Source organism: Xenopus tropicalis, chromosome 1 (genome assembly GCF_000004195.4).
Source record: "Xenopus tropicalis strain Nigerian chromosome 1, UCB_Xtro_10.0, whole genome shotgun sequence".
In the NCBI taxonomy this organism is placed as follows: Eukaryota; Metazoa; Chordata; class Amphibia; order Anura; family Pipidae; genus Xenopus; species Xenopus tropicalis.
The window spans coordinates 82,522,594-82,543,201 of record NC_030677.2 but is presented as its reverse complement, the minus strand read 5'-3'; the positions used below and the strand labels follow the sequence as shown (position 1 = coordinate 82,543,201).

At 41.5% G+C, this 20,608-nt stretch overlaps 1 protein-coding gene across 1 annotated transcript; it reads left to right on the top strand.

Moving 5' to 3' along the window:
* The first annotated feature begins 4,575 nt into the window (after window positions 1-4,575).
* Window positions 4,576-19,872, top strand: hsd17b11 (hydroxysteroid (17-beta) dehydrogenase 11). The gene is given in 7 exon segments (NM_001011304.1): window positions 4,576-4,852; window positions 8,758-8,865; window positions 10,109-10,240; window positions 17,748-17,854; window positions 18,628-18,765; window positions 19,106-19,222; window positions 19,528-19,872. Coding segments are annotated over 7 exon segments (903 nt in total). The 5' UTR covers window positions 4,576-4,642; the 3' UTR covers window positions 19,619-19,872.
* The last annotated feature ends 736 nt before the right edge of the window (window positions 19,873-20,608 follow it).

The following is a 20,608-nucleotide window of genomic DNA, read 5'->3' as shown; positions in this document are numbered from 1 at the left end:
TACTCATTACTGGGCAGCAGCAATCCGGCCCACACCAACAACCCCGGTGAAGAGAGGTCCAACAGGACTAGGACCCAGCGGGTTTTTATCCAGCGCCCTGTTGGGCCAGTCCAACTTTGTACCCCAATATCCCAGTTTGGGTGCCAGTGTGTATGTGCTGCTTGATTATCCCCAAGATGGCAGCTGGGAACAGAAGGGACACAGCTAAAGGTGGGGGCCAATGCTGTCAGGCAGTTCTGTAGTTCTGGACATGCTATGGGGGCACAGATAAGTTGGGGCAAATGTTAGGGAAGTGATTAAAGAGGGGGCACTGCTGCTAAAACTAAAAATTTGCCTGGGAGGCTTTACTTTTCCTTTAAAAAAAATGTTTACAATATATTTACTCAAAATTTTATTATTGCCTCATTCATTAAGCTAAAACTAGCATAACAATGCAAATGTGAGTTCAAAACGTTTTATATATAAGGTATAACTTTATTAAACCTTTTTTAAACTTTTTTTTAATCAGTGTTTTAATTGTTCATAAAATGTTAATGAGGCTTTTTGCACCTATTGTTCTAGGGTTAGACAAAAACTTGTCCCCTAACAATAGGCTGCTAATCCCCATTAATTTGTTAATGACCCCCCCAATGGGGCCCCTACCAGAGATGTGAAATGGAGACTGGGTGAAACAAAACAAATCAGAAGAGCTTAGAATTGATCTAAAAGAGTTACACTGAACTTTACTACATTTTGAAAATGTCGAGAAAAAATTTTGTTAAAACGTTGTATAAATGTTGTTTAAATGAGTGCATCTTCCTGCTCTGACTAACAGGAACCCACTTTCAGGGCCGGAACTAGGGGTAGGCAGAAGAGGCAGCTGCCTAGGGTGCAACGAATGGGGGGCGCCAGGCAGGAGCCTCTCCTGCCTACCCCTAGTCCTACATTGTCATTGCCTCCGCCGCTTGTCATTAGCGGTGGAGGCAATGACCGATCTAATCGCACCGCCCCCCCCCCCTGCACCTCCTCCTGTGCTGTGGCGCGCATGCGCCGTTCGGGGGGGGGGGGGGCGGGGAGGTAGGCGGGGTTGGCCGACCGGGTTGCCTAGGTCGCCCGGTCGGCTTGGCCCACCCCTGCCCACTTTAATTATCAATTTATAACTTGGGGTTAAAATTCAGAGGGGATCTCTAGTAAGGGTTTTTGGTAATCTGTGTGAGGGAATACTAAAAAATAATATTATTACTCCCATAAAGAGAAGGGGCTGAGGAGGGATACTTATAACTAAACCAGAATCTAGGAAGCCTAATTTACCTTGTAAGATAATACCCCAGGGTGTCTCCTATTACCGGTACTTTTATCTAAGAAAGTAACGCTGTTAGGTTTCAGAATGTACCAACATAATTGTTTTCCTAAACACACCGTATTTAGAATATTGGAAGGTATACATTTAAGGGCATATATATATATCAAAGTGTGAAAATATAGCTTGAGTCTAGCTACAGTCTGCATGAAATTCTGACATTCTCTATTCACTTTTATGCCATTTTAGGGACAAATTTATCCAAGGATGAAAATGAAAGTTAACCCTTTGATAAATATGGTAAGACTTTTTTACATACACTGGGCAAATTTGCATCTGGGCAGTAACCTATAGCAACCAAATGCTTGCTTTCAGTCAGTGGCTTAAAAAAAGTTAATTACTGTTGCTGTGGGTTATTGTCCAGGTGCAGATTTAAAAGGGCAGATTTATCAAAATGTAAGTTTAGAGCTTCATAAATAAAAACTCACCCACGTTCTATTCATTCCTATATGACTTTTAGAAGCATATTTATCAAATGGGGAACTCTAACTTTCACCCATTGATAAATATGATTCTAAAAATCCCATAGGAATGAATAGAATGTGGGTGAGTTTTTACATATTAAACTCTAAACTCACGTTTTGCTAAACCTGCCCCTTACTGATTGTTCATAAATGAGCCCCAGCATGTAACTAAAAATCCCATACAAGTGAATCTAGAGAGGTAAAATATGACTCTGACAGACTGTGATGAGCTTTGATAATAAATGTGTCCCATATTAGTCGGTGGACAGATTTGCACACTTGGGGGGGGGGGTCGATAATCAAATATCCAATTTGCATTTCTAAAACTCAGCAAATAAAAACTGGCTAATTCCTATAAAAGTCAATGGCAAGGGTACCTAACAACTTTATTTATTAAAACATTCACTTTTTTAGCCTTATTGAAAATGACTGAAACAATGGATTCCTTGGATAGTATACAGAAACATATCAAATTGAATTTCTCCCCATTATGGTTCTACCTCATTATAGTTCCCACCAGCCCCCACCACAATCTTTAGCAATAGTTGAAATAACAACGGCATCCCAGGATTTAGTTAGGTTTTAGTTACACTTTATTGTTTGTTTAAATCCAATTGACATATCTGACACAGAAAAAATACAGTGTATTAATAGCATTTCCTTTCCACTTATTCAGGCTGGGGTTTGACCAGTTTCTGCAGTCTTCCTGTAAGCTGCTATAGTTATTGAATTACATTTTTTAAAAATGTGTAAATAGGCTTCCCTTCATTTCCATATGTTCAATGCCATTTGAAGGAATACAAAAGTGGATTTCTGGGGAACAGGTTAATCTTGTTTTTGAATACCTTTGTTCACATACTTTTAAAGAAACAGTATCCAGTTTCAAAGCCACATTTATCACTGAACTAGAAAAGTATGGTAGTCACTTTGAAATGTAACCTAATTTTTAAGTATTTTACACTTAGCCTTCCAATGGTACAGAACCAGCATGTAATTCATGAAGAACAGAATTGAAAGATTTTAGGTTTGGAGTGGGTGGTTTAAACTGACCTGAGCAGCTGGAGAATTATGTTTTCATATGCTAGTAATATTTTAATGTACAGTATGTTGTATGTTCTCCCCGTGTCTGCAATTGTATCCTCTGGGTACTCTGGTTTACTCCCACACTGCAAAAACATACAGGCCTGTTAACTGACTTCAGACTTAATTGACCAAAGTTTGTGTGGATGTGATTGGGACCTTTGATTGTAAGCTCGTCTGGAGCAAGCACTGATGAGAATGATGATAATCTCTGTAAAGCGCTGTGGAAATGTATTGGCGCTATATAAATAACAAATAAAACTAGAAAGGGAAGTTGGATAACAAACTTCATGTTGGTTAGAAAAACATGAAGTCACTGAATGAAATCTGATCTGTTGTTGGTTCCACCCAGTTTTTCTAACCTTGAATCACAATTATATAGTAAAAACCACTGTGCAAAGTTTGGGGACCCTGATTTTGATGTCTGCAGCAATTAAAATTTCCCCACTGAAAGTCAATGAGTGACATCTAAACGTTTTCTAACCTGGAACTGCAGTTACCCAGTGACTAACTGCAAAGTTTAGGGACTCTAGGATTAATAGTTTAAGAATGGCAGCAGCTTAAATTTAAACCAATACAAGTCAATAGGTGAATTGTGATTGGTTATCTAACCTGAAATCAAAGTCACACAGTGACAAACTGTAAAGTTTGGGCACCCTGGCATAAATATTGTGAGGATGGCAGCATTTTATATTTAAACCAATGAAATTCAATAGATAAAATCTGATTGGCTGTTAGTTGCCCTGCCCACTTTTCCTATTTTTGAACTGTAGTCCCCCAGTGACCAAATTTGCAAAGTTTGGGGACTCAGGAGTAAAAATACCCAGTGACTAACTTTGGAAAGCTTTACAACCATGGAATTAATACTTTAATAATGGCATCAGTTTAAATATAAACCAATAAAATTTAATGGGTGGAAATGGATTGGCTGTTGGTGGCTCCCACTTTTTGTAACACTGAATACATAGTCAGCCAGTGACTGACTGTGCAAGTCTGATTGGCTGTTCATGGCTCCACCCAGTTTTTAAAACCTAAAAATGCAATCCCCTAGTGACCCTGGTGTTAATACTGTGAGAATGGCAGCAGGTTGGATTTCCCCACTGAAAGTCAATAGGTAAAATCTGATTTGCTTTTGGTGACTCCACCCACTTTTTCTAACCTTGAACCGCAGTTACCTGGTGCCTAACTCTGCAAATTTTAGGGACCCCGGTGTTATTACTGTGAGAATAGCAGCAGGTTGAATCAATAGGTAAAATTTGATTGACTGTTCACAGCTCCGCCCATTTTTGGGAATCCAATAATCATCATATTTTCATTCAGGCTGACCCCATAACCCCATGTGATTCAAGTTTGGGGAGTGTAGCCTCAAATTTCCCTATTAAAGTTAAGGGGTGAAATTTGATTGGCTGTTGTTGGCCCCGAGTGGAGACGAGTGGGGTCTGTAAGAGTGGCAGCAGTTTGAAAATCTTCCCTGTCAAAGTCAATGGGTAAATTGGGGTGTTAGGATCAGCGCCACTTGTTAACTCAGTAAAATTGCTGTGATCATGCATAAAACTAGGTGTTTGAGGTTATTTTTTGACATTCTGCTACATTTTCCTTGCGTTAGCAGCTGACAGGTAATGAATGAGTTAATCTGAGCCCAGGCGGCCTCTGAACTGTGACGTGCAAGGAACAACATTATGGTTCATTACAGTGCAGTCTATACTCCCCCCCCCACACACACACATACTGTATAGACGTAAGAGCAAGACGAAGCACGATGCATGTTTTACTGGAAATTGTGTGGCTGCTGCTTGTTATTGTCTATTCATACTTGGAATCCTTTGTTAAACTCTTCATTCCACTGAAAAGGAAATCTGTGAAAGGGGAAGTTGTGCTGATCACAGGGGCTGGACACGGAATAGGAAAGATCACAGCGCAAATATTTGGTGAACTTGAAAGTGTACTGGTTCTGTGGGACATAAACAAGGTGCATGTGTTTTATTTAAACATATTTTTACATACTTGTGTTTATATGACAGTAACATGATTCTAATTAACAAGGCATAGTATGTTTTAGTTGTATGAAGAAAACAAAAGGTCACTTGTTGTTTTCCAGCGACAGTCCATAGTTCTTGCACACTGGAAGGAGTCTGGTTACAGTGCAAACTGTCATTGCTTTAAGCAGGCTCCAAAAATTGTACTGGAGGTTTAATACATGCTTTTCAAAAATAGGCTAATTGTTATTGAGATTAAAATTGTAAAATGAAAGCAACTCACTCGTGCTTTTCTTAGCTGAGTACTGCAAATCTTATGAATAATCAGATTCTGTTAAGCCATGGCTATGCCCTATGCCCCATTATGCGCTAACTATGCCCCTGGCCAGTATATCAATGCACAATACTAAAAAAAACATGCACAATTTATGCTGAGTGCAAATGGAAAAAACGGTTGGTTGAATCATTAACCACATATGTAATAAAAGGAACTAAGTTTGCCTTGGTTCTGCAACTCATAGCAACCAATATATTATATATATATTAATATATATGTTCATCTTCATTCCATGTGAGAAGTAAAATTTTGTGCTTGATTCTTAAAGACACAGTGGGCAAATTTGCAAATGGACAGTAACCCATGGCAACCAATCAGAAGTTTGCTTTCATAATAGATGAAGAAGAAAAAGAGAAAAAGAAAACACTTTTAACAATAACTTCCCACTGTTTGATTCAACTCCAAATACCAGTCTGGAGTTCATTAATTGATTCAATAGAGTGATTTGTGTTAAATAAATAAGAAAAGTGCAATTATTTGAAAGTACTGGCTTTTTTAAAAAAAAGAAAAAAGCCTTAAAAAAGCCTTTTTCTAAAAAACATTTTAATTCAACAAAGTGCAAGTGCAACAAGTGCTATAGTTTTATATTCTCACAGTTTCTCGTCAAAAACCATCAAATGGTGAGTGAATAAATTAGATAACAAATATGCAGGTTTTTTAGAGTGCCAATTTTTTTATAATCTCACTTAAAAAGACCTTTAGAAATCATCCAATAAAATGCATGTGCTATTCCTTCAAAACCATTAATTAGAAAGGTGCTAGTGCCACAAATTCAAATATCACCATATATGTGTGGTTTTCTTATTAAAAAGTCAAAAATAAATAAAATACTATTGAATCAATGAATTAACAAACTATCAGCCAAATTATTAATTGATAATTCACCTTATTAGGTATTAAAAGTTAAAAAATCTGCTCCACACGTTTCGCTTAATTAGGTGCGTCAAGGCACTGTGGAGCAGATTTTTTAACTTTTGATATTCTTTTTGATTTTAATATATAAACAGCTTAAGTTGACCATGTATTCTAATTGTGATTTTTAAAACTCTTTCTCCTTAACAGTTATCTTAACACTGTTTTCTCTCCAAGATCCTTGAGGTTTGCGGTTTTATAGGATAATTTAGTCCTGTAAGGGCTCTGACACACAGGGAGATTAGTCGCCACACGACAAATCTCCCTTGTTGTGGGCGACTAATCTCCCTGAAATGCCATCCCACCGGCTAGAATGTAAATGGACGGTGGGATGGCATACGCAGGTGCCGCGTTTTGCAGAATTTGCGGAAGTTTCCTCTCAAGGCAACTTCCACGACTTCGGCAAATCGCAGCACCACGTATGCCACCCCACTGGCGATTTACAATCTAACCGGTGGGATGGCATTTCAGGGAGATTAGTCACCCACGACAAGGGAGATTTGTCGCGCGGCGACTAATCTTCCCATGTGTCACAGCCCTAATAATTATTAGACAAGGTAAACTTTGAGACCGCAGCCACTTGGTATCTGCCTTATCTTTGCTTTGTGGTATCCCTTTAATCAGTCAGCAAAAACTGAGATAGTTAAATACAATTGGGATATCTCCACACCTCTTGAATCTTCCTTTTCTCTCTATAATACCTAATAAGGGGAGTTATCAATCAATAATTTGGCTGATAGTTTGTAATAAACTCCTGATTGGTATTTGGAGCTGAATCAAACAGTGGGAAGTTATTGTTAAAAGTGTTTTCTAATTAAGGGGTTATCTTTTTCTTCTTCATCTAATACTTCGAATTTTATACCCCCAAGAAAACACTAGTTTTGGAGAAAATTTATGATAAGAGAATTTCTTCTTTCCCCATTCCCCTTTTCCTGTAATAAGTTTGCTTTCATTGTTCTACCTGCAGCTGGCTGGAAAAATCTAATCATAGATTGGTTGTTATGGGTTACTGCCCAGGTGCAAATTTGCCCAGTGTTTATAAATAAGCCCCTTAAAATAATACAGTAGTATTTGAACACATTCACAATATAGTTATATCTAATTTAATTAGTCATATCATTAAGCCCTGTCATTGTTTAGTTTGATTGTAAGGCAAACCTCCTCCCTAATTAGTAGACAGTATAAATTCAAAAGAGATACAATATTAAAGGGGAACTCTGGCTTAAGAACCAAGATGTGTTGAGCTTCACACAACATAGAAACCCCTAATATACCTATCACTGTAATCTGTGCTGAAATCCAGCTGCAAAACAGTTTACTTTTTAAAAAGTAAATTTTAATTAAGCTCACCTTCCAAAACTGGCTCCCAGGCTTAATGTGGATGTCGAAATACTGATTTGCAAAGTCTTGGGGCTCATTTATAAACTTCACGCAGTGTAGAATAAATCACACAGTGAAGACATTTGCCCTAAATGTGTTTATATTTTCAACACTGGACATGATTTGTGTATTTAATGCAAACATAATTGTGAATTTGCGAAAAGATTTTTGAATATGGCATAATCACAAATTACAAACGAAACAGTAGTGTCAATGCTATTTACGTTGTACAGGACTCCAGGGGTGGGTCCTGGATGACAGGTATATTTCCCCTTTATTCAGGTACCTTAAGGCTGATGCCACACGTGGCGTTTTTACGCTGCTTATTTTCTCAGCCTAAAAACGCAGCATAAGCCACACAGCCCGACTATGGCGTTTTTCAGCCTAGAACTGGTGATGTAAGCAAATCCCGTTTCCATGGTGCTAATAGTGCGAAATAGTAAAAAACGCTGCGTATTTCAGCTAGGTCTGGTAGCTCCCTTTGTGTATACATAGGAATAGGTTGCTGTGCAAATACTGGCGTATTTCAGCCAACGCTTGAAAAATCCGTGCTAAGGCGTTTTCTAGCGTATTTACACTTTGTGTGGTTTGCCTCGAGTCTTTTCAAGTTATTTCTATGGATGATGATATTGGGCGTTTTTCAGCCGCTGAGAGAATTAGAAAATACGCAGCGTAAAAACGCCACGTGTGGCATCAGCCTTAAGGTGCACAGCAGGGCTAATTACTGCAGCAGTGCAGGAAATAAGAGAGCCCTGGGAGTTCAGTATGGGGGTTAGTAGGTGCATGTGAGGACTGCACTGGGAAAAGAGTGTGAAAACCTCTATCAAAAAGATTCCTTTACTGTGTTGTTATGCCTAAATCTGCTGTTACTTTATGCTGAAGAAAGACTGTTTAAGTTGTTGTTATTCCTGCTGAAGATAAAGCTTAGTTGAGTGTGATCCAGAAATAAATGGACATTTATTCAACTGCTGTGGTGTGGCCTTAGTGCATGGGTGATCCCTTATCCCCTGAACGTTACAACGTGTACAACGACCACACATAGGGGTCACGCTCACTCAAACACCTATTTCATTTGCAAGCCATTTGCGAATATTTGTGAGCAATGTGCAAAACTGCGATTCACAAAAAACAAAAGACAGGCACAGCAGTGCAATTAGTGTTTATTAGAAAACACATAACCAAATGCGAAAGCACAGCACAAAGGTTATAAATGACACCCACTGTATTTGTTATTGACAGCATTTTCTTTTCATGGAACTATTGTTTTAGCAAGGAGTTGAGGAGACTGCTGAAAAGTGCAGAAAGGGCGGAGCTAAAGTTTATACTTATGTTGTGGACTGCAGCAAGCGTGAAGAAATCAACACAGCGGCCAACAAGGTATTAAAAAAGAACTTTAGGCATATTTTCACAAAGAATTCAATTCTGAAAAGACCTGAGAAGTGTCACTATCTCTTAAAGGTGCCTCAAAATCAAGGAAAATCTAAAAAGTATACTTTGTATAAAGAAGCATTGTAAATGAACATAAGAGCAAATACAAATACATATGTAGTTTTTTATTTTTTTCAGAAGGTGTATGCATTGTTTATATCAATTAATTTAAACATGATGGCTTAATAAAGTTAGTTAGGTGCTAGATGAAATCTAATCTGTTCATACATTAGGAAGCCCAAGTAACCATAGTAGACACATGGGAAAAAGTAATAAAGATCCTACTGGTCTACTATACATATAGAAACCAGCAGGAAGAATGTACTAGTCACTTGTTTGAAAGTAAACATCTTATTGGTTGCAGTGGGCAACCATAGTGCCTTTTATTACTACAGTTAGTTACTATAGATGCAGGTATAGGATCCCTTATCCGGAAACCCGTTATCCAGAAAGCTCCGAATTACGGAATGCCCGTCTCCCATAGACTCCATTTTAATCAAATAAGTCAGAATTTTAAAACTGATTTCCTTTTTCTCTGTACTAATAAAACAGTACCTTGTAATTGATCCCAACTAAGATATAAATAATCCTTATTGGATGCAAAACAATCCCATATGGTTTAATTAATTTTTTATTGATTCTTTAGTAGACTTAAGGTATGGAGATCCAAATTACGGAAAGACCCTTATTCGGAATACCCTTGGTCCCGAGCATTCTGGATAATGGGTCCTATACCTGTAGTTGCTTTTTTCACAAAGCATTGACTCTTTAAAAAACAAAACTATGAAAAATATTTTTTTTAAAAAGGTCTTTTACATATATACTGTATATACTATAGCCAAAAAAGGAAGGTTGTGCTCACCACTAAATTTTAAACCCTTAGGGGATGTAGTAAGGCCGTGACCACAAAATTCATACAAGGACAAGGGGTCTTCTGCTACTGAAAATGCCCCCTCACTTTGATCAAAACAGGGATTGCTATATTGCAATATACTTCAAGGTGGTCAATTGCGTCATCCCCAGCCTGGCCAGTCCTGCACTCACTTTCATCTAATTCATTAAGAATTCTACTGCTTCATTATACATTTTCACAGTTTTACCTGCAAATTGCTTTCCATGTCCCTTATATATTGATTATGGGTAAGTACAGAGAGAAAACAAGTGTTTTATATTTACAACATTTATGTTCCAGGTGAAGCAAGAAGTTGGCGATGTTACGATCTTAATAAACAATGCCGGGATTATTTTCTGTGCTGATGTTCTAACACTTCAGGATCAGCAAATTGAAAAAATATTTGAAGTGAACATACTAGCTCATTTTTGGGTGAGTGTACACCATATATATAACCATAGATACAAAATAAGGAACATGCTCCTTTCAACTGAGAGGTGTCAGTAAAGGCAACCCCCCCACCCAAACATTGATTGTGCACAATTAAAAAAAAGTAGTTCTAAGCATCTTTCCAAAATACAATATCATGTTTTATTTCTAAATGCTACAGCAACTAAAAGCTATATTTGTTTATCCTTTTTTTGTTCTTTGGTTCTGACTTTCAAAACAATATAGGAGAAGTAAGTTCTTCTCCAGGTCTGTTAATCAGCTGGCTAGCAAGACTTAATAAATGGGTGGTGGTAAGCCCTTGGGTGTTTTTGGCCCAAAAAAACAGTTTTATACCATTTAAGAGTGCTGATGTGGTGTGTATTTTAAAAACAATGCTTCCTACTGCAATACATTAGATTATTGTGCCATAATTATTTGTTCTCCTAATAAAGGGGTCCTCAAACTGCCAAACTGGACTGCCATCACCAGCAAAACCCCCCCCCCCACCCCCGGCGGCGGCAAGCTGTGGGCCAAACTGGTAGCATTCCACTCCCCCCCCATCGTCAAACTTGGGCCCAAACTGGTCGCATTCCCCCCGGCGCTCCGTTCGTTCCCGCTGAGTCTTACCTGTTCCAGTTCCTGGCCCACTCCCTGCTGCATCCTGCTCCCCCTACATCCTCCAGCTCCCCCCCAGCATCCTCAAGCTCCCTCCCTGGCATCCTTCAGCTCCCCCCCCCAGCATCCTCCAGCTCCCTCCTGTGTTAGTTCTGGTTCAGCATCCTCCAGCTCCCCCCTAGCATCCTCCAGCTCCCTTCCAGCATCATCCCCAGCATCCTGGGGAAGGACGCTAGGAGGGAGCTGGAGGATGTTGGGGAGAGCTGGAGGATACTGGGGGGGAGCTGGAGGATACAAGGGGGGAGCTGGAGGATACTAGGGGGGAGCTGGAGGATACTAGGGGGGAGCTGGAGGATACTAGGGGAAGCTGGAGGATATTAGGGGGGTGTCGGGATCCAGTGCGCTCCTCTAATGATGCGCGTATCCGGCCGAATGCGCGCCGGTGCGGGTGCGCGACGGGCCGGGTGCCGCGTACGGACGCACGCTGGAATTGGCGTTGTGCGCGCAACCAAGCGCGCGCCGTATGTGCGCGCGACTTTACGCACGCCGCGTGTACGTGCGTGCGCCGCGGAGGGTGCCGCACGCGCCGCAACTGACGCTGCGAGCATGCGCAATGCTGTTTTAAGGACGCTCAGGCCTAGACTCTGTGCGAGGTGATCGTTTGCTTGCATCCTGACACTAAGCGTTCCAGTTCTTCTGAATTCGACCTCTGATCCTTGATTCCGGCTTGTTCTCGACCATTCTTCGTCTCACCCTTCGGCTTCGACTTCGGACTCTGATTCCTGGCTTGACCTCGGCTCGTTTGACCATTCTTCGTCTCACCCTTCGGCATCGACTTTGGACTCTGATTTCCGGCTTGACTTCAGCTTGTTTTGGGACTTATGCTTTAGCATCTGGTGCTTACCATCGTGTACTCTCCGCACTCTGGTACTCACGGCACTTCTGCTATTCTGCAGCTGGGCTTGTTACTGTTCCACTTCCAGTGTTCAGGTCCAGTGGGAAGCGCAGGGGAGAGCTAGTATTCATCGGACTACCGGGATACCTTACAGTATCACCTCGCCATGGAGTCTGGTGATCAAGAAGCTCCTTCCGAAACGCTTTCCCAGCAATTGGCGGCCCTTACCCAAGCAGTACGGGACTTACAAGGGGGTTATCAGCAACTACAGGCTCAGATCCAGGGCTTTGGAGCAATGTCTAATCCGGTTTCAGTGAGCCCCCCTATGGCTGCGGGTGCTGCGGCTGCTCACCCACCGGTTCTCGAGCCTAAGATGCCCCTGCCTGAGAGATTTTCTGGTGATAGAAAGAAATTTCGTGCTTTTCTTAATGACTGCCGTTTGTTATTTCTCCTTAAGCCGCAGATGTATGCCTCTGAACAGACTAAAGTTGGGGTAGCAATTTCTTTATTGTCCGGGGAGCCTAAGACCTGGGCACATCGGCTGCTGGAGGTCCGGAGCCCTCTGTTAAGTGACTCTAATGCTTTTTTTGGTGCCATGGGGCAACTTTATGATGACCCTAAGAGATCTTCTACTGCGGAAACTATGATTTCGTCACTCCAGCAGGGAAGACGCCCAGTTGAGGATTACGTGACAAGAGTTCCGTACTTTTGCCACTGACACTGAATGGAACGACAAAGCTCTTAAACATCAGTTTCGTTTGGGGCTGAGTGGTTCTCTAAAAGATGAACTGGCTCGTGTGGGCATTCCTGAAAGTTTGGAGGATCTCATTGAACTCGCAATTCAAATCGATCGTCGTCTAAGAGAAAGGCGTGCTGAAAGGACAAATACACCTTCCACATCTTGGGTCCTTCCTAAGGCTCCTTTCGTTCCTCGACCTCTCGGCCCTGAGACACAGGTTGAGCCTCCTGAGCCTATGCAGATCGGCCTCATCAGATCAGCCATTTCTCCTGAAGAAAGAATCCGCAGACGACAACATAATCTCTGTCTCTACTGTGGTCTTCCCGGTCATTTTTTAAGAGATTGTCCTACCCGCCCCGCGAGTAAGCCATCTTCTTCTTTTTTCTCCATACCCACCATCTCTAAGGACATACCTTTGTTAATTGTTCCTGTCTCTTTGCAGTGGTCCCAAGGGTCCCTAATCAAGTCATCGTTGATTCCGGAGCCTGTGGCTGTTTCATGGACGCTAGCTTTGTCAAGACCAACAATATTCCAACTCGTCCGAAGCAGCATCCCCTTCTGGTGAGGACAGCAGATGGCTCTCAGATTTCGTCCGGACCAGTAACAATGGAAACTCTGCCACTCTCAGTTATTATTGACTCTAGTCATGTTGAGACTTTGTCCTTTGATATTGTTTCTTCCCCCCTTTTCCCATTAATTCTCGGTTTTCCTTGGTTAAAGTCACATAACCCATCAATAAATTGGAGCACTGGCATCATAAGATTCTCCGCTGAGTGTTGCATTTCTCATGCCATATCCGACATCTCTGAAACAAAATTGATGACTTTGTGTCCTCTACCAGATTCTCGTTTTCAGGTTTTACCTCATTATCTCCATGATTTTGCCGATGTCTTTGATGCAAAAGGGGCAGACACTCTTCCCCCTCATAGAATTTATGATTGCCCCATTGAACTCTTACCCGGAGCTCCTATTCCGTTCGGGCGAATTTATCCTTTGTCAGAACCAGAACTTGTTGTCTTAAAGAAATATATTGATGAAAATTTGGAGAAGGGGTTTATTCGTCCTTCCACCTCTCCTGCCGGAGCGGGGATTTTTTTCGTAGAAAAGAAAGATCATTCCTTACGGCCATGCATAGACTACAGACATTTAAATCAAATTACGATTAAGAATCGTTACCCGCTTCCTCTTGTCCCTGAACTATTCCAAAGTTTTCGTGGTGCCAATATTTTTTCCAAGTTAGATTTACGTGGAGCATATAACCTGGTACGTATACGTGAAGGCGACGAGTGGAAGACGGCCTTCCGTTCTCGTTATGGTCATTTCTAGTATCTAGTAATGCCCTTTGGATTATGCAATGCACCAGCGACTTTCCAACATTTTATTAATGACATTTTTAGAGACTTTCTGGATCAATTTCTCATTGTATATTTAGATGACATACTCATCTTTTCCACATCTGAAGAGGAACATCGATGTCATTTAAGGAAGGTTTTCGAGCGTTTACGTCTTCATCGTCTATTTGCTAAGATTGAGAAATGTGAATTTCATAAATCCTCAATTGAGTTTTTAGGGTTCATAATTTCCACGGATGGAGTTCTGATGGATCAGAAAAAGGTTTCTACCATTATTGATTGGCCAGCTCCTACTTCCCAGAAGGCGGTACAAAGTTTTGTTGGTTTTGCTAACTTTTACAGGAAATTATTAAAGACTTTTCCAAAGTCATAGCACCTATTACTGACTTGACTTGCACATCCAGACCTTTTTGTTGGACTGACCAAGCCCAATCCGCTTTCGATCTTACCGTTCATCTTGGAGGTTGATGCTTCAGAGACCGCGGTTGGAGCGATTCTTTCGCAAAGAAACATTGGTAAAGATTTTCTCCACCCTGTTGCTTTTTTCTCCAAGAAACTTACTCCTTCTGAAAGAAACTATGACGTGTCTGATAGAGAATTATTAGCCATTAAGGCAGCATTTGAAGAATGGCGTCATCTTCTAGAAGGGACAGTTCAGCCTATCATGATTTTTTCTGATCACAGGAACTTGGAATATCTCCGTACAGCCAAGCGTCTTAAACCTCGTCAGGCAAGGTGGTCTTTGTTTTTTTCACGTTTTAATTTTCACATTACTTTCAGACCTGGATGTAAGAATAAGAAAGCTGATGCCCTGTCTCGAATGTTTTTGGAAGAAGAAGAGCCTGGTCCTCCTGACACAATTCTTTTTCCACAAAACTTTCTTCTATTACAGAGTGAGTTTATCTCCAAGATTAAAGAAGTATCCTCTTCACTTTCGCCACCTGATGGACTACAAGGCCATGACGGTCTGTACTTTTTAAGTGACAAGATTTTTATTCCTGAGTCTCTTAGATTGGAGACGTTACGTTTTGTGCATGATCACCCTTTAGCAGGACATATGGGAATTTCCAAGACATTGGATCTGGCCAGGAGATTTTTTCACTGGCCTCATATGGCCAAGGACTGTAAGGCTTATGTTTCCTCTTGCGAAATTTGTGCCCGGTTCAAGAACTCTCATACTAAACCTTTGGGGTTATTACATCCTCTACCTGTGCCTTCTAGACTCTGGGGGTCTATTTCCATTGACTTTATTGTTGATCTTCCACCTTCTCATGGATTCAACACCATTTTCGTTGTTGTGGATCGTCTGTCCAAGATGGCTCACTTTATTTCTCTACCTGGAACTCCATCCGCTTCTTCAACTGCTGAAGTTTTTATTAAAGAAGTAGTTCGCCTTCACGGAATCCCTGATGAAATTGTGTCCGACCGAGGAGTGCAATTCACTTCTAGATTTTGGAGAGCCCTCTGTAAGTCATTACAAATCAAATTGGCCTTTTCTACTGCTTTCCATCCGGAGTCAAATGGGCAGACAGAAAGAACTAACCAAACATTAGAACAATATCTCCGTTGTTTTTCTTCCTTTTTGCAAGATAATTGGAGTAAGCTGTTGCCTTTGGCCGAATTTTCTTACAATAATGCTCGTCACTCATCCACCAAACAAACTCCATTTTTTGCCAATTATGGTTTTCATCCACATGTTCTCCCCGACCTTCCTAAAGAGATCCGAGTTCCAGCTGTACAAGATCATCTTTCATTCATTGATATAAATACTCAAGCCATACAGCAGGCCATGACTCAAGCTCAAAAGAATTTTAAGACTTTTGCTGACCGAAGGCATAGGAAAGATCCAGAATTTCAGGTGGGGGACCTAGTGTGGCTCTCTACCCGTCATATTAAACTGCTTTGTCCTTCAAAGAAATTGGGGCAGAAGTTTCTGGGTCCTTTTCCTATTATTCAACAAATAAATGATGTTGCTTTCAAACTTAAGTTACCAGCCTCTTACAAGATTCATCCGGTGTTTCATTCTGCACTTTTGAAACCAGTAATTAAGAACTCCTTCCCGGGGAGAACTATTGTCCCTCCCTCTCCAGTGGTTGTGGAAGGATCTGAAGAATTCGAAGTAGAAGCTATTTTGGACTCTAGAATCAACAGGGGTCGACTTCAGTATTTGGTCCAATGGAAGGGATATCCGCCTGAAGAGAACTTTTGGGAACCAATGTCTAATATTCATGCCCCACAACTCACAAGGTTATTTCATAATGACCATCCAGATAAACCGACACCTTCACGCGTCCGGAGGTCGCGTGTTGGGGAGGGGCAATGTCGGGATCCGGTGCGCTCCTCTAATGATGCGCGTATCCGGCCGAATGCGCGCCGGTGCGGGTGCGCGACGGGCCGGGTGCCGCGTACGGACGCACGCTGGAATTGGCGTTGTGCGCGCAACTAAGCGCGCGCCGTATGTGCGCGCGACTTTACGCACGCCGCGTGTACGTGCGTGCGCCGCGAAGGGTGCCGCACGCGCCGCAACTGACGCTGCGAGCATGCGCAATGCTGTTTTAAGGACGCTCAGGCCTAGACTCTGTGCGAGGTGATCGTTTGCTTGCATCCTGACACTAAGCGTTCCAGTTCTTCTGAATTCGACCTCTGATCCTTGATTCCGGCTTGTTCTCGACCATTCTTCGTCTCACCCTTCGGCTTCGACTTCGGACTCTGATTCCTGGCTTGACCTCGGCTCGTTTGACCATTCTTCGTCTCACCCTTCGGCATCGACTTTGGACTCTGATTTCCGGCTTGACTTCAGCTTGTTTTGGGACTTATGCTTTAGCATCTGGTGCTTACCATCGTGTACTCTCCGCACTCTGGTACTCACGGCACTTCTGCTATTCTGCAGCTGGGCTTGTTACTGTTCCACTTCCAGTGTTCAGGTCCAGTGGGAAGCGCAGGGGAGAGCTAGTATTCATCGGACTACCGGGATACCTTACAGGGGGAGCTGGAGGATGCTGGGGAGGACACTGGGAGGGAGCTTGAGGATGCTAAAGGGGTAGCTGGAGGATGCTGGGAGGGAGCTGGAGGAAGCTAAGGGGTAGCTGGAGGACACTGGGAGAAAGCTGGAGGATGCTATGTGGGAGCTGGAGGATGCTGGGGAGGACACTGGGAGGGAGCTGGAGGATGTTGGGGAGGATGCTGGGGGAAGCTGGAGGATGTTGCAGTGGGAAGTGACCCATAGTTTGGGGACACTGGGGGAAGACCAGCAAAGTTTTAGGGGACCCTGGGCTGGCTAGCAATGTTTTAAGGGGTCCCTGCCCTGGCACCAATGCAAAACGTAACACCTGGCTACCAATGTTTTAGGGAGGCCCTGGCTACCAATGTTTTAGGGGGTCCTGGCTACCAGTGTCTGTGTGTCCTTTGTACTGATGGGACTTTGTACAGCTCTGGTGATTTTCTGAGTTTTGAATTGTTTAGAAATGGGTATTAGAGATGCTGAGGGTCAATATGTAGGATGGGATGCTTGTGCTACACTAAGTCTGATGTACAAGTTCCACAGTGCGTAATGAAATCCTTAGGGCCACAATATGTCATAAAATGATTGGGGCCACCGTGTCTGTCTTCTGGTGCACTTTGTGCGTGTTATGCTTTTCAGGTGTGGTTTTGTAAAATGGGCCTGTTTTTGAGGCGTGGCCATAAAGTGAGCGTGTCCTGAAAACATTTTGTCGCGCTACGCACGGCAGATATTCTTGTCCCTCCTTCTACTTTTCAAATGTTGGGAGGGATGCTATACCCCTGTTTGTGGTTATGCCTTGTAAAGCACTGCGTACATTTTTGGTGCCATATAAATAAATACATACATACTAAAAAGTACATCAGAACTGCCGAGCAATTAAATTTGCATTTTTCCCTTTCTTACCCTAGACCACAAGAGCTTTTTTACCTTCGATGCTAAGGAACAATCATGGACACATTGTTACAGTTGCTTCATCAGCAGGTTTTGTTGGTGTTCAATTCATGGTAGACTACTGGTATGTATAGTAAAGCTAATTTATGGTTCTTTTTTCTTATCCCATTTTCCCTTTTTTTAGAAAATGTTTCTTATAAAATACCAACAGGGGTGGATAAAAAAGTTCAGCACGTTCAGTCTTACTATGACCCCAAAAATATAGGACAGACAACAAAAAAAACAGTTAAACCATAAGAGACTAAAAGCCTAATTTTACCTATAAAAAAATAAAAAAATATGTTCTTTTTGGTGCATCATATGACAACTAAATTTCTACCTGATACATTTGAAGACTTAAAGCCCCCTGCCCGGTTTTCCAAATGAGGAAAACCAGGCAGGCCCCACCTCTTCCCCACCCTACAACATCACAACCCCGCCTCTTCCCTGCCCCCTGTGACATCACCCCCTGCCCAGCTAAGAAAGCCAGCAAAGGTGGCAACCCTAGGTGCACCCCCCTTTACAACTGCAATTACGTTGGAATGATAGGGGAAACACTGCATTGTGTGTACATTTTTTAGCATCCTGTTTGCCCTATGTTTGACATCACATACACATGACACATAGTTGTGTATATTTGCACATTTAATTGTTCTGTCACTTCAAGAAAACTGTAGCAGCAGCTGAAACCTTAGTTACTTACTAATAAAAGTTCTGTATCACTTCATAAGTTATAACTGTAGATCTTCTCCTGTTATACAGTATATATTTCTAATATATATTCGTCTGTTCTGCAATACTGTTGCCTACATTTCTTTTTATCATTTACATCATATGTTTTGACTGATTCCTCCTCAGTTCAACCAAGTTTGCTGCACTTGGTTATCACAAGGCCCTGACAGCTGAACTGTTGGCATTGGGAAAGTCTGGAATCAAGACATCATGTCTTTGTCCTGTTTTTGTTGATACTGGCTTTGTGAAAAACCCAAGCTTAAGGTACGATTCAGAATAAAAACAAAGTTCTCGGTCATGTGATAGTGCAGCTTTTTGGCCGATAGTATTCATTTAATTATTATATTCAAACCTTAATGCTGAAGGCTCAGGGCTTGTGCATGTGGCCCCAGCATTTGGAGAGTTATCTATACTAGATTTTACGATTGCTTAGTAGTCACAATACATTTTATTTGTTCCTAGCAGAAAGGAAAGAATGTACCAGGCACAGTTTTATGGTACCATTCTGTACTACCTAAAAATAAACTTAGGGTGTTTGGCTGCTGAGCTCCAACCCTTTTAATTGTATTTTTCCCATTTAATGTTATATATTCATTCTTTTCAGACTTGCTCCTGTGTTGCAGCCGGAAGAGGTTGCACAAACCTTGGTGGATGGTATTTTAATCAATAAGAAGATGATTTGTGTTCCTTCTTCTGTTTCACTTGTTCCAGTGTTGGCATTGTAAGTATATATATATATATATATATATTATTTGCTTTATTTACAATAAGGTGCCATACATTGGCCAATTACGTACACCTTCCAACTGACTAGCCTGCTTTGTATGATTTTATCTGCTCATGTATGGGCAGAAATTGTTTGTTGGCTCTATGGCACACTATTAAGTTTGCTGTACACAAGGTTTGTCTTAATAAAAAAGCAGAACAAAGTATTTCAAGGAATTAATATAAGGGGTTAAGGTACAATTTTGTTTTCAGTAACAATCAAATGGTTTCTAAACATCTGTGCCTTTTCTCTTTTGTCAGTTTCCTTCCAGAGCGTGCTTTGAATGCTTTGAACGAATTTCAGAATTTAAAGTTTGAAGCCAAAGTTCATAGCAGAGATAAGGATAAGTAGATTTACTCTACATTCATGTGTTCACCATCAAGTGACAGTATATGGAACTGTGCTATCACCAACTGCTGACACACTCATTTATTACAGAGGACTAATACATTTCCATGAGTTACGTGGTTTTATTACATCTTTTACAGACTTTCTAGTCTTTTAATTTTCTATTAAAAAAACTAATATGAATTGCAGTTGTACAGCTATTCGCTCACTGTAATCCCTTGGATCTTTATTAAACCGTTCATACTTTTTATTATGTACGTCCTTGCACTGTGTATATAATGTGTTTATAATAATTTTGTTAAAATGCAACTAAGTGTGTTTGCGAGTACAGCAAATATCTCTCTATTGTAGTATGAACATGCGTTGAATGCACAAAAATGCAGCATGTTGAATCTTAAAAAACATATCATAACACAACTATTGTGAAAAACTGGACAAAAAATGTTGCACTAAAAACCATCTATGTGAGTATACATACTATAGAGTGATCGAGAGAATATTCTGGTATAAAATTTGCCCTAGGTCACTACTGGCCAAATTCAATATGGAACTGGTTCTGGGGCAGTTTGTTCAGAGCTTCTTATCTATCTACATTTAAACAAACACAGACCTCCCTTCTCTAAGGGCTCTGGCACACAGGGAGATTAGTTGCCCGTGACAAATCTTCCTTGTCGCGGGCGACTAATCTCCCCGAACTACCATCCCACCAGCGAAAATGTAAGTCGCTGCACAGGCGATTTCGGCAAATCGCCGAAGTTGCCTCGCAAGGCATTTGTCGGCGATTTGCCGAAATTGCCTGCACAGCGTGTGCCATCCCACCGGCGACTTACATTTTCGCCGGTGGGATGGCAATCCGGGGAGATTAGTTGCCCGCGAACAGGGAGATTTGTTGCGGGCGACTAATCTCCCTGTGTGCCAGAGCCCTCTGCAGCAGCCTTTTGAGCAGCTCATTATCAGGTGCTTCTCAGTGGACACTTGGGGCAGGGCTGTCCA